Source organism: Chanodichthys erythropterus, chromosome 9 (assembly GCF_024489055.1).
Source record: "Chanodichthys erythropterus isolate Z2021 chromosome 9, ASM2448905v1, whole genome shotgun sequence".
Classification (NCBI taxonomy): domain Eukaryota; kingdom Metazoa; phylum Chordata; class Actinopteri; order Cypriniformes; family Xenocyprididae; genus Chanodichthys; species Chanodichthys erythropterus.
In genome coordinates, this window is record NC_090229.1 from 25,812,231 (window position 1) to 25,827,307 (window position 15,077).

Sequence of the window (15,077 nt, forward strand, 5' to 3'; positions counted from 1 at the left end):
AAATGAGTACACCATAGATTTAATTCAACAAATGTATAATATTCTAGCACTTATGCCCTCCATAATTTTGAGTACACTGCACTGACCATTCTTGGCACAGAGTGTACAAGTTCATGACAAATTGTCACATCTGTCCTGTTTAACTCCTGGATGATGAGCTCCTTAAATGCCCTGAAATGCCTACAGAATCCCCCACAGGCGCTTAATAGTGTTAAGATTGATGATTCATGACAGCATTGATAAAGCACAGCTCCCTCACACCTTCAGCACTCATACATCCCTATATAAGAGCTTTACTACCACTGAACTTTACTGTGGGAACCAGGCACTTCTCACTGTACTCCTCCTCTAGCAACACCGTAACATTTGGATGCTGTTCCAAATGATTGAAAAGATTGATTTGGTCTCATGAGACCAGAATATTGATTCACAGAATCTATATTTTGTAAACATGGACTTTGGAAATGGCTAACTGACTTTATTGTGCTTTGGCTACAGTAGGTAGTTCCAGTGAGAACAACAACCATGCATGTCACTTCTGCAGGCTGCATGTGAGATAAACAGTCACTCTTTTCATAGCTTTTGCTGGCTCTGAGACACTCGCTTGGTATTTCTCCTGCTCTTTGTCTAGCAAAAATTCACTCAATGAAGGCTTAAAATGAAGGCCTGATAAATTCAGGGGCCTTGTCACAAGTCCATTGTTTTTGAATTCCTGCGTTATCTTTGCAGTTTTTCACACTCAAAACAATGAATTGGTAATCCTCTTGTACCACTGTCCTCTTTTGTGCTAAGAAATAAGTCTCCTGACAGTTCTCTCCCAAATGGTGCCATTGTTGTCAGCATTAAGTCTGAGAATGATTCAGTGGGCTATATAACACTTTTAACTGTCAAGAAATGACTTCTCTTTAAATGTTTTGGTTCCACATACTTACCTGTTGATCAAACATTGTCTTAAACTTACACCAGAACATTTTCATTTTGTTTTATTTAGTAACTTTTAGGGGGGTGTACTCATTTTTCCTACACAACATTTTATCACCTTGATAAGAAAATCTGATTTTCCTAAATAATTTTGACATGCTTCTTAGGTAATTGATTAAGCAGACTTGCTGGAAATTATATCTCTAAAGATTTATTCTCTGACTTTCAGAAGTTTCAGAGGGGGTGTACTCATTTATGCTGTGCATCCATTAATCCATTAATTTCATCCTCTGGCTAAATGGTTCTGATTCCTTGGTTGAAGAAGTTAAAGAGGACAATTACAACCCTCATCCAGTCCCATCCTGAAAGTGTTTGGGCTCTCCAACTCAACCCAAACCTGCAACCAAATCCTTCACATCTCTAAACATCGGGACCATCTCATCCAGTCCAGGATTCAGCCAAGAGACAGTTCCAGAATGCTCTCCAGAGTCCGCTTCAGCCCCAGAGTCTAGTCATAAGCCAGTTCCAGCCTCAGAGTTCAGTCCCGAGCCTGCTTCAGCCCCAATGTTCAGTTATAAGTCCATTCCAGATCCAGAATATACTTCAACCCATGAGCCTGCTCCAGAGTTGGAGCAAAGTCCAAGGACTACTAAAGCCTCAGCACCTAATTTAACCTCAGCTCAAAGGAAGAGGCAGGGGAAAAAACAAATGGCCCTCTGCAAGTCCAGCCCCTGAACACAGTGCCTGTTCCCATTCCTGACAACAACCCAGTGTCTGCTCCAGCCCCTGAGCACAGCCCACTGTTGGCTCCAGCCCCTGACCTTAGTCTTGTGATGGCTCCAGGCCTTGAGCACAGTACAGAGTTGGCTCCAGTCCCTGAGTTCAGCCTCATCACAGATTTCAGTCACAGTCCCAGAATTCAGTAACTAGTCTGTTCCAGCCCTAGAATCCAGTAATAAGTCTGCTCCAGTCTCCGAGTTCTGTATCGAGCCCGTTCTGGCCCCACAGTCTGCATCAGAGTCCACTCTAACCCCTGAATCTACATTGGAGCCCACTCTAACCCCTGAATCAGTCTCAAAGCACAATCACACCTGTGAGTTACCTCTAAATTTACCTCCAGTCCATGAGTCCATATGAGAATTCCTCCCAGACCGAGAGTCCATTCCTGATTACAGTCCAGTGATGGCTCCAGCCCCAGACCAGAGTCCAGTGATCCTGCAAGAATCCTCAGCCAACATGGCCATTACACCAGAACCCAGCCAGATATTTCCATGCCTAGAGGATTCAGAGACCCCTCTTCCAATGATTGTTCTTCCTGACCATGAAGGTCGTTTCCAAGTCTTCTGTCTGTCACGATGCGACCATGAAGTTCGTTCCTGAATTCCCTCTATGCCCAGATGCGACTAAGAGGGTCGTTCCCAAGTTTTCTGTTTGCCCAGATACAACCAAGAAGGTCATCCCCAAATTTTCTGTCTGCCCCGATGCAACCATTGAGATCATTCCTGAGTTTCCTGTCTGTTTAGATGTGACCACCGAGGTCTTTTCCAAGTTTCTTGTTTGCCCAGAGGTCGTCCCTGAGTTTGCAGAGGCTGATCAAGATCCCTTCATCATTGCCAAAGGCCGGTCAAAGTCACTTCACCATTGTTGCAGAGATCGATCAAGAACCCTTGCTCATGCACCTGTGCTCAAAGTTCCATTGATTTGGCTACTGAGGGCGCCATCACCTCCTGTGTCCCAAGTCCTCAGGATGCAGCCATGGGGGCCACCATGATCCCCAAGTTACCTTTACTGCCATGGTCCCCACTGACAATAAGGATCCAAGATGGTGCCGGTGTGTGTGGCAGTCCGTCTCCTCTCTCTAGCCTTAATCGTGTTTGTGTTGTTTTTACTAACTACTTTTAACAATGTAGACTCTCTACTGGTGTATGATCGCCAGACACTTCTAAACATTAGAGCGAATGTGGAAAATATGTTAATTTATAATTCTGGAGGCTCGAAAACCTCACCTCACCTGCACGATTTACCTGCATATCTCTGCCGAACGCCGCTTCCTGCTCGGAAGAAAAAGCAACATAGATGGCGGGGGAAGCGTGGGGGCCTGCTAGTAAAAATTAAATCCCGGCTGGCAGTTTCCCGCAATCCCCTTTGAACGTTAGCGGAGTATCAGGTAGACGTCTACATCTATATTTCCATGAGCTCTTTGGATCCTGTTTGCACCTGGCTTGTACCAGTGGTCGACGCCAACGAGGAGTCCTGGGTTCCCCAGTCTGTGTCTCCCCGCTTTCGGAGAGGTGGAGTAAACTCATCGTGCCTACGGGTGTTGGATCGTGAGCCCCGGATAGCAAATAAACCAGCTCCAGTCAGGATTGCTCTGGTAAATGCCAGATCGCTGATAAACAAAACTTATATCTTAAATGACTTTTATACCTCAAATAACTTGGATGTACTGTCCGTGACTGAAACATGGATGAATGAGGGTGAGTTAAGCCCGTTCTCAGAGGTTTTACCGTTAAACTGTGGCTTTCTCAACTCTCCATGACTTACAGGACGGGGGGGAGGTGTTGCTATTATTTTTAAGGAAAAATTAAACTGCCGGCGTGCGATGTGCAACACGTACTCAAGCTTTGAGCTGATTGCGTTTGAACTGAACCAACCTGACCCAGTGCTATGCGCTGTGATTTATCGTCCTCCCAAATACCATAAAGACTTTATAAACTACTTTTCCGATTTTCTGGCTGAAATCATGCCGAAATATGACAGAGTTTTAATCGTTGTAGATTTTAACATCCATATTTGTTGTCCCTCCAAACCGTTGGTTAAAGACTTCCTAAATCTCACTGAGTCGTTTAACTTAATGCAGTTTGTGGCCAGCGCTACACATGAACACAGACACACATTAGATCTGGTCTTATCATGTGGTCTGCCTGTTAATAATGTTAATGTTTGTGATGCTACTTTTTCTGACCACATGCCTGAGTTATTTGAGAGTTCTTGTTTCTGTAGTCTTAAACCATGTGCCCCTGCTCATCGCTGTCGCTCATTTAACTCTTTAACTGCAAAACGGTTTACTGATGTTTTTAAAAGCACAGACATGGCCTTCTCAGTGTCCACTCACCATTACAATACTGATGAGTTAACATCATTATTTTATTCTTCTTGTGAGAATGCACTGGACATTGCTGCCCCTTTCAGGACTATGCGTGCTAAGCCAAAATCTGAACCATGGCTGAACGACACTACCCGTGCTGCAAGGCGTGAGTGCAGGAAAGCTGAACGCCAATGGAAAAAAGATAGGCTGCAAGTTTCGTCTGATATCTTGAAAGACAGATTGTTCAAATATCAAAAAACTCTAAAAATGGAAAAGTCAAGGTATTTCTCTAATGTCATCGCAAAAAAAATCTCATAAACCTTGTGTTCTGTTCAACACTATTAATTCTGTTTTAAATACATCTCAACAAATAAGTTTGGAATTTTCCAAAGAAACATGTGAAAATTTTTTGCAGTTTTTTAATGACAAAATTGTGACTGTTAGAGCCAATATTGTTCACCCTTCTGCTGATATGTCTTCTTTCCCTGTGTGCTCCTCTGTTTTTAATCAGTTTGAGCCAGTGTCTCTTGCTTGTTTAAAAGACATCATTGATAAAATGAATCCATCTTGTTGTCCCTTAGACATTATTTCCCCAGATTTCCTAAAGAAACTTTTTGAAACCCTTGGCCCTATCATACTGATGTTTGTAAATAGTAGTTGTACCCCTACATTTTAAACACGCTATAGTGGAACTACTGATAAAAAAACCTAACTTGGATTCATCGGTTCTTGCTAATTTTAGACCCATTTCAAAACTCCCGTTTCTTTCCAAAATATTGGAAAAAGTTGTTTTTAATCAATTATTAGCCTATCTAGACTTGCATGGCTTGCAAGAGCTGTACCAATCTGGTTTCAAATCACTTCACAGCACGGAAACGGCCCTGTTAAAAGTTTACAATGATTTTTTATTGGCCACTGACGCAGGTAACTATGCTGTTCTTATGCTGTTAGATCTTACTGCTGTGTTTGACACCATAGACCACAATATACTGATCTCTTGCCTTGAGCATTGTGTTGGTATAAAGGGTGCCCTGTTACAATGGTTTAAATCTTATCTGGGTGAAAGAACTTTCTTTGTATGTCTTGGGGAATTTGTGTCTTCTACTGAATCTCTTGTATGTGGAGTCCCTCAGGGTTCCATTCTTGGACCGATTTTATTTTCTTTATATATATTACCTTTAGGGTCCATTTTTAGGAAACATGGCATCTCATTTCACTGTTATGCAGATGACTTGCAACTCTATGTGCCTTTGAAATGTAAGGATGCAAACTCTGTGGCACCTTTGCTGAGATGTCTTGAAGATATTAAAGCCTAGATGGCCTCCATCTTTTTAAAGTGTAATGAAGATAAAACTGAAATCATTTTATTTCGACCTGGTGGTACAATTAATTCTCCTGATGTAGATCTGGGTGACTTAAAGTCTTTTGTGAAGCCTGTTGTTAAAAACCTGGGGGTTTTAATGGACGGTGACTTTAAACTAGAAAAACAGATTAATTTGGTAGTTAAATCGTGTTTTTATCAGTTAAGGCAATTATCTAAAGTCAAGTCATTTGTATCTTTTACTGATTTTGAGAGGGTCATCCATGCTTTTATATCATCCCGACTGGACTATTGTAATAGTCTCTATGTAGGCATTGGTGAGGCATCTCTAACACGTTTGCAGAGGGTACCAAACGCAGCTGCACGTTTATTAACGGGGACACGCAAACGAGAACACATTACACCTATATTGGCTTCCCTTCATGATTGCCTGTTCATTTTAGAATTGATTTCAAGATTTTACTTTTAGTTTTTAAATCATTAAATAACATTGGTCCTAAATATCTCTCAGATCTATTAAAGCCATATGCTCCATCCAGAGCACTTAGATCTGCTAGGCAACTTTTAGTATCCCCCAATGCAAAATTAAAGAGCAGAGGTGACCGTGTCTTTGCTGTAGAGGCCCCAAATTTGGAATAATTTGCCTTTGTACATTAGGCAGGCACCTTCACTGGCTGTTTTTAAATCACATTTAAAAACATATTTGTATGGGGCAGCATACAACACAGTATGAGAGTTACCTGTTAGGAGTTCTTTTTAAGTGTGTGCTACTAATTATTATTGTATTTATTGCATTTTTTCTTTTATTTAGTTTTTATTTATTTATTTTATTATTATTATTTTTATGCTTTTTAGTTCTATTGTTTATTTTATATTGTTTGTACAGCACTTTGGTGAACACCTGCAGTTTTTAAAAGGTGCTCTATGAATAAACTTTGATTTGTTTTGATTTGATCTGCACCGCCATAGTCCCCTGAGCTGCCGACACCTTCCTGGTTTTACTAGGTTGCTGGTGCCATTCTGAAGTTCCATGACCTGCCCGTATATCCCTATTCACCTGCCTGTCACCTGACACAGCTCCAGGAAATGCACCCTCCCACCCTGGCTGGATTCTGTTTTGCGCACCTTCCAGTAGGGAGGGAGTACTTTCTTGATCTCCATTCACCTGTCCAGTCACCTTAGCATACTACATTTCCATTTCCCAGAATCCCTCCTGGCTCACACCTGCTCACACTCCAAAATCACCACACCTGTCTGCGATTACCCTCATCAGCACCTTTCTATTTAAGCTCACCAGTCAGTTCACCATTTGTCTGGTCTCGTCGTTCCTACCAAGAACTCCTAACCTGACTCCCTAATTTGTGAAACTTACCTGTGCAATCCTTTCTACAGTTTTCTGTTATTAGTCTTCTCTAGTGATCCATTCATCTCTCATCTCCCACCAAAACAAAGAACCGTCTTCTGTTGTCTTTGAAATATGGTTAAAGTGCAATGTCCAATGTACTGAAACAAGAATTTACTTTAATATAATTTCTATTGCAACTTGCATGTTGTGTATTTAAATATATTTGTAATTACACATTTGTAATGAAGTTGCAGTTAATTGTAAATAATAAATTGCATTAAATATGTTAACTTTAAATGTAATCGTGAATAACACACTACGGTTCATTTATAAGCAAGTACTTATGCGCTTCAGTCAACACTTCAAAATACATACACTTATTTGAAGCACAAAAAAAGATCATTAAAACAGAATGAATTAAAATGTACTTTAAAGGTCCCGTTTTTCGTGTTTTTTTTGAAGCTTTGATTGTGTTTATTGTGTGCAATATAACATGTGTTCATGTTTCACGTGTAAAAAAACACAGTATTTTTCTCATGATTTACTTATCTGTATACCGCTGTTTCCACTGTCATAAAAACGGGCTGATGACTTCCTTGTTCTATGAAGTCCCTCCTTCAGAAATACGTAACGAGTTCTGATTGTGCCAGCGGTTCCTGTGTTGTGATTCGACAGCAGCTTAGCGCTCCTTGCCCGGAAAGGTCACGCCTCTTACCATAACGTGTGCTGCACATAGTTTTACATGTGGATTATTGTGGTGTTGTGCCGAATGAACACAAAAGACAATAATTCCCGAGAGACTGAACTCTTTAATCTCCACAAGCAGCGACAGAAAATGTACAACGTTAGCACTCACTCAGAAGAGTACCTCATACGGAAAACGGCCATATACATAAACATAGTCCCCTCTTGTGGCCATTATGTGCACTGCAGTCCAACATTAACTATTGCAGTAAGGATACCACAATTATAATTTTCGGGAACCGAGTTAAACATGAATTGTAACCATTGATCTCTAAGTACAGCGTCCCTGGGAAGGCCAAACAAAGGTGATTGGACTGTGGGATGAAAATAACACTGTTTCGACGACATGGCGACAAACACACTCTACAAACGCAACTCTTGCTCTTCTCCGTGGGAGCGCAACAAGACCACGACCCCTTTTTTGTGTATTCCTGTGGGAGGAGGTTAGTCAAAAAACTGTTTTAGTGACGTCATTAAAGAAGGAAGTAGAGGGATGTAGTCCAAACTGGCCGTTCGATGTAGGCGACTTCTGTTAAATAAAATATCTCGCTTGGCATTGATCTTTGAGCTTTAAAATTTTATAGATTTTATTTATACTCTTTTCATTTGAAAGTCATGTTTCTAGTATCTGTAAAACCGCCTTCTTCCATCTAAAAAATATATCTAAATTACGACATATGCTCTCAATGACAAATGCGGAACAGTTGGTTCATGCATTCATGACCTCAAGACTAGATTATTGTAACGCTCTACTGGGTGGTTGTTCTGCTCGGCTTTTAAACAAACTACAGTTGGTCCAAAATGCGGCAGCTAGAGTTCTTACTAGAACCAGAAAGTATGACCATATTAACCCAGTTCTGTCAACATTACATTGGCTCCCTATTAAACATCGTATAGATTTTAAAATCTTGCTACTTACTTATAAAGCTCTAAATGGTTTAGCTCCCCAGTACCTAAGTGAGCTCTTAATGCATTATAGTCCTTCACGTTTATTGCGATCTCAGAATTCAGGCCAGTTGATAATACCCAGAATATCAAAATCAACTGAAGGCGGCAGATCCTTTTCCTATTTAGCACCTAAACTCTGGAACAATCTTCCAACATTGTTCGGGAAGCAGACACACTCTGTCAGTTTAAATCTAGACTAAAAACACATCTCTTTGTTCTTGCATACACATAACACATTATCAATACATTAACATTTTTCAAATCCGTTAAAGGATTGTTACGCTGCAATATTTAGGTCGGCCGGAACCGAGAACATTTCCTATAACACTAGATATACCTGTACATCAGAATAAGAATGGCATCTCCGCTAATATCAGTCTCTCTGCTTATCCTGAGGTTTGCCGGGTGCTGGATTCAGGCCGTATCCAGATCAGATGGAGAACCTGTGTCTGGACCTGACTACAACGTAGCCCAGGAGACAATGGGCCTACAGACCCAGTTCTGGCTGCATCTATAATTCAGATTTTTAATCCCTGTATCCGCTTGCATATATTTATATATAATCTATTTTTAATCTCTATAATAAAAATGTATAATTCAGATTTTGATCTCCATATCCATTTACATATATTATATATATATCTTCCAAGGGGTTTTTTCCCTCCTAGGACTTTTTTCCCAGTGCTAGCACGCTGGGTTTTTCTCCTAGGGGGTTTTTTCCACCCCTGGGAGTCAGCCGACATTGGCTTAATGTAGCACCATCTTGTATATGTTACATATTACCACGCTTGGTTGCACAGCTTATTTTTAACCACTTCCCTTTTTCTGTGCTTCTAATATAGTATAATATAATAGGCATTCTAATATATTCTAATATTCATATTCTAATATAATAATAGCTGCTTTGAAACAATTACCAATTGTAAAAGCGCTATATAAATAAATTTGACTTGACTTGACTTGACTCTAACAACAACATTACACACTAACTAAAGTTTGAAACATGGGATCACGAAGAACAGGACCTTTAAGTGACCTTTTATTTCATTATTGTATTACCTGCAAATATACTTTTAAGATTTGATGTACAAGTGCACATTTGATACAATTGAGCACACTTCTTTTTCATAATGGTTGCCTCTCTCTTTCTCTCTTTCAGCCAGTAATGATGACTGTGATATGTTCATCTGCCAGTGTGACAAGGCTGCAGCGGAGTGTTTCGCTCAATCCCCCTATAACGCCTCCAACAATCATCTGCCCTCAAGTGTTTGCAGTTCAGCATCCAGAGAGATCAGCAGCTTTATCACCACTCTTGTTGCATTCACGGTCACTCTCACAATACTTTACAGCAACAAAATACCCTGCAATCAGTGAAATGTGCATGCACTGAACATTATTGTTATTTGTAATTTTGGTGAAGGAACCTTTTGTGTGCTGACAGCTGTTTTGCACGTTTGCAACTTTTCCAGGCCATCTCACGAAATTCTCCTCCTTTTTCAGATAACTGAATTCTTGTACCAGCTGTGCAAATTGCCAACACATGTTCATGTTCCCAAGGAGCAAAACGTACTCACACACACTTTCCATAGGCGTAATGGTTTTTATACTGTACAAACTGTATTTTCTATCGCCCTACACCTAAACCTACCCATAACAGGAAACTGTGCACACTTTTACTTTCTCAAAAAACTCATTCTGTATGATTTATAAGCCTATTAAAAAACATGCACATACTGTATATTAACATATTTCACATGAGTTGGCTTTTATCATTGAGCCCCTCCCATCAAGGTTATATAGATTCTATAAATAATCATCTTCAAACTCCTGTTCATCTGGTCTTCACCATGAACACCTTTCTGTCTCTCGTGGTCCTGAGTGTGAGTCTGCCCACCTGTGAGTATACTTAAAATGGGATTTATTATTCATCTACTGTACAGGAGGATATTTTATTTAATAATTTCACCTATTATGTATGCAAGGAAAATATTAAATATAGATATACGAGATAATTAAATATATATGAAAAATGGCATTTACTAATTAGTCAGTCAAAAAATGGCACTAAAGACCTCTATTAGATAAAATATATTTTCTGAGAATACTGCAATAAAAACTTAAAGGGCTATTCCACCCCAAAAGTCTGTCATTATTTACTCACCCTCATGCTGTCCCAAAACTGTATGCCTTTCTTTCATCTGTGGAACATAAAAGTAGATACTTTGATAAATGTCTCAGTGTTTTGATTTGGTTTTGTTGCTGTTGTTTTGTCCATACTATGGAAGTCAATGTTGATTGGTTTGAAGGTTCTTTGAAATATTTTCTTTTATGTTCCATGCAAGAAAGAAATGCATACAGGTTTGGAACCACACGAGGTTGAGTAAATGATGACAAGTTTCAATTTGGGGTGGAGTAATTGCTTTATACAAGACTTAAAGCCAGAAAACTGGGTGTGTTGAAAAGATCATGGAGTAAAACATTTGGTTCAATGTCTGTATAATTGTATAATCTGTAAGTCTTTTTTATTTTATTTCTTTTTTCTTGTCTTAACTTTTTTCTATAATATATAAATTGAAGATGAAGTTATTTTGAAAACTACAACTTATAACACCCTGAGGTTAATGTCAAATTAAAAGAATGCCGTCACTACAAGAGTGGATTGTAATACTGACAAAAAAACATGGACACTGATTTAAATTTTGTTATGTGGTACTGAAATGTATTTCTCAAAAATAATTATTTTAAAATAACTGGTTAAGAAACTGATTGGTTAAGTTAGTGTGTTACATCTGACCATCTGACACTCCCTCTACAGTTTTGCAATGCAACGGATCACTATGTAAAGCAGAAACAAAACATATGAAATTGCTATAAATATTTTGTAAGACAGGTGGTGGATGAAAGATACAGTTTTATTTACTTTGTTGATAAATTTATGCTATATGGTGCTTCTATTGATTAATGAAGTCTGTACCATGAATGATATCAGATATTTACTCACTCTCATGTCATTCCAAACATGTATGACATTCTTTTTGTCCATTAAAGTTTTCCTGGGAAGTTCGTATTAATGAGTTAGCAAGTCATAATTACAATGTGAGGTGCGTTCAAATCACTCGACGGAGTAAGATGGCGGTGTACCTTCTCTTAATTAACTAAACAAAAATATATCAATATTGTTTAACTCTACTTCTAGAAAATGAAGAACAAAGAATGTGGATCAGTTGTGTTTTGCTTTTTATGTTTTTAAATAATTTATGAAAATTTACCCTCAACTAGAGATGTTGAATCCATTGAAAGGATGCAAAAGAACCATTAATATACCATAAAACAAAGTTTATGGTTCATCTATTCTGAAGCCGTGATAGTTTGGTATCAAAAGACTAAAGTTTAAAATCATTTTTGCCTTTGTTAGACAGTTTAGTATGTATATAACAGTTGATGATTAAGCATTATAGTCTGTTATTTACATACTATTTTGATGCTAATTAGTTTGAAACACTAATAAACTATCACTGTTTAACAGTGCTGGCAACTCTAGACTACCGTGCGCTGTGGCAGTTCAGGACCATGATCATCTGTACCATCCCTGACAGCTGGCCTGCACTGGATTACGCAGACTACGGATGCTACTGCGGCAAGGGAGGCTCGGGCACCCCGGTGGATGAACTGGACAGGTCAGATTACAGAAACACTGAAATCAATCACTTGAATCAGTTTTGTCTGTCACACTTTGGCCTGCTCAGACTGAAAAGCTAGTGCACACTTTATAACTATAAATTCAGAAAACTGCACGTTGCACATATTAAAGTCGGCATGAAATGGAAGTTGTGGTTGTCTTTTCTTCCCTAATGTGACGCATATCCGAGTGAAACGGCTTCTCGAACAAGAAATATTGTAGAAAAGGACTTAATTTTGTCCATCATGATCTGATTCCATATAACACAAATCTCTTAAAATATAATTATTAATCAAAAAGTGAGGGTGACAAACTTTATAAACATGCCTACTGCACTATCTATTGCTCTCTAGGTGCTGTCAGGTGCATGATCAGTGTTATTCAGACTCATGGCAGCATGATGACTGCTGGGGTATCTTAGATAACCCCTACACTGAAGTCTATTCATTCTCATGTGACAAACCGGCAAAGAAAGTCACCTGCAATGGTAAGTCCCCGGATAACAAAAATATGTTCTAAGAACATTTTGCCAGCGTTCCCATTAGGTTATTAACATTTTATTTCTGAATGTTCTCTGCTTTTTTAAATGTTTTAAAAACATTTTTTTCTTGGTTATGCTGACGTTAAGGGAACATTCCACTTTACAAACATTATGTTTTCTGAACATTCTGAAACAAGTATTTAAAAATGTTTTAAAATGATGTATAGATCTATTTTTTAAAGACCAGATACATTTGAACAAATGTTCTGTTAACGTTACTGGAAGAATGTTTGTTCATAACTCTGAGAAAACCTTGCCAGAACGCTCGGGAAGTTCTGAGAACCTGTTTGCTGTAGGAAAGACTGAAAGACTCAGTAGGACAAAATTTCCTAAAGAATTCTATCTGAAAGCTGCTTGTAATTGAGACCTGAACTGCATCTGGATTGTGGCACATAGTTAGACTGCTGTTTTTTGTTTGTTTGTTTGTTTTTTTGTCTCTTGCAGCTGACAAGAATCGCCCCTGTGAGATGTTCATCTGTGAATGTGACAGAAAAGCAGCCGAATGCTTTGCAAAAGCGGGTTACAATCCAGAGTACGAGCACTATCCTAGTAAAAACTGCAAATGACTTGACACTTGATAAAGTTTTAAGACTGTCCTTAAAGTCTCATTAAACTTTGCAATGGTGTATCATGTAACAGTTTATTTTGTGTTCATGCTAAGTGATATTTAATTCATAGCAGAGAGATTATTTAATGGTATGTACATTCATGCAATTAAAAATATTTAATATATAATTTTCTTAATATTTTTGTCTACTTTCCAGGAAAAAAATGTCTGAGTTAGATTTAAAGTTTTATATATTAAGAACTGTTTTTTTTTTTTTAGAGTATATATTTTCATAAGAATTAAGTTTAATTTTCTTTCCATTGGCAGTTATTCCGGTTTTATGAGGTTTATCCTTAAAAAAACTAAAAACAATTTGCCAATAGGGGAAGAAACAAATATAAATTCTCTGAAAACAAGTCTTACATTTGCTTCTCAAGTAAATTTACCTTCTTTAAAAAGTCAAAAATACTATTTAAGAAAATTACCTTTACGAGTTAAGTACATTTACATTATTGACAGAATCATAATAAAATCTTTTTTAAATTAAACACTCAAAAATAAAAATAAAAAATAGTGTAAACCTGCATGGATACTAGTTGACTGTCACATATATTTTTTAAATAATAATGTTACATAATGTAGCAAACACTAAAAAATAATTTTCTTCAGTCTTTCTAATAAAAACATCTAAACATCCTTAAATTCACTTGAGAAGCAAAATTTCTTAGATAACGTTTATTAATCTTGTCCCATTGAAGAAAACTTCAATTAAACTTCATATTCAAGATGTATCTTCTCATCTACAATCTTGCACCTCAAATAAGAATGTTTAGATATTTTTACTGGAAAAAGAGACAAAAATGCTGCTTAAGAAACATATCTTTGCAGTGTTTGAGGTTAGTTGTTATTTGTCAGTGGCTCTTGGGTTTGCCGTCACAGATGTAAGAGAGCGTATAGACTGCATCATTCCACAGCCTCGGTCTTTCCTCAGTTATCCGAGCATGAATCTGCCCACAGTCCTCACCATTCACAAGGAAATCCCAGTCATCTGGTTGACCTACAGTATATCCAGTGGCTGAAACAAACATCAAGTGTTAGATTAAAGTGTCTATTATGCTATTTTAAAAGTTTCTAATTTTGTTTTGGAGGTCTCCTACAACAGGTTTACATGGATTCAAGGTCAAAAAACACTTTCATTTTCTCATAATACATTACAGCCTCACCTCTTTTCTTACAGTGTCTGAAACAGTTTGATAAAGGTTTCAGTCTCTCTAAACCCCTCCTTTTTGAGAGCTTCCTCTGCTCTGATTGGTCAGATGGCCCACTGCAGTGTTTCCCAACATTTTCCACGGCCCACTGCAAGAATTTTAATGGACCCCACTATTTGTGTCACGTAGTGAATTCCACATTTGCAGCATGTACGTGTCAGTTAATCAAAGAAGCAGTCTACACTGCACAATACATTTCTTTACATCATGTCTACACTTTGTTTGTTAAAATGAGACTATTTGCGAATTTGCAAAACTCAGCACTGAACAAAAACTCTGGCATTTTGAACTTAAACACCTCTGATTGGCCATAACTTTCAAGAAATCAACAGATATGTCTTTGATTGGCTACATTGTGTAACCGGCCTACTTCTGACCACTGTTACGATCTGCGTAGTGTAACAGAAGACATGGGAGAACTGGAACTATTGCTGATCTGGAGAGTGTATTCTGTGGCCTTTAGCCAAAAAAGCGTAACGGCAAATGCTAACGCTCCGCCTCTGGCGGTACGCAGGGAAGGAGACCAGAGGCCATTTTTTTGAATGGATGTCAATGGATGAGAGGCTTCACTGTGCTGCTTAAACAGCTTTTGTGGGGAAATAGCTAATCATTTAATTAATCAATTAACCTTCTATTGAGTGTCGCTTCTTGTTAGTGTATATTCTTTGACTTTAC

At 38.3% G+C, this 15,077-nt stretch overlaps 2 protein-coding genes across 2 annotated transcripts in view; both read left to right on the top strand.

Moving 5' to 3' along the window:
• LOC137026460 (phospholipase A2-like) overlaps positions 1 to 10,167 on the top strand; it is a 16,107-nt gene extending 5,940 nt beyond the window's left edge. Inside the window, exons 5-7 of the mRNA XM_067393817.1 lie at positions 9,527 to 9,693; positions 9,868 to 9,933; positions 10,159 to 10,167. Of these exons, the coding sequence (XP_067249918.1) occupies positions 9,527 to 9,693; positions 9,868 to 9,933; positions 10,159 to 10,167 (242 nt within the window). The remainder of the gene's footprint in view (positions 1 to 9,526; positions 9,694 to 9,867; positions 9,934 to 10,158) is intronic.
• LOC137027228 (phospholipase A2, minor isoenzyme-like) lies at positions 10,153 to 13,267 on the top strand. The gene is made up of 4 exons (XM_067395173.1): positions 10,153 to 10,263; positions 11,894 to 12,044; positions 12,400 to 12,533; positions 13,032 to 13,267. Exons 1-4 carry the CDS (start codon positions 10,215 to 10,217, stop codon positions 13,151 to 13,153), a joined length of 456 nt encoding a protein of 151 aa, XP_067251274.1. The 5' UTR covers positions 10,153 to 10,214; the 3' UTR covers positions 13,154 to 13,267.
• Positions 13,268 to 15,077: the final 1,810 nt, after the last annotated feature.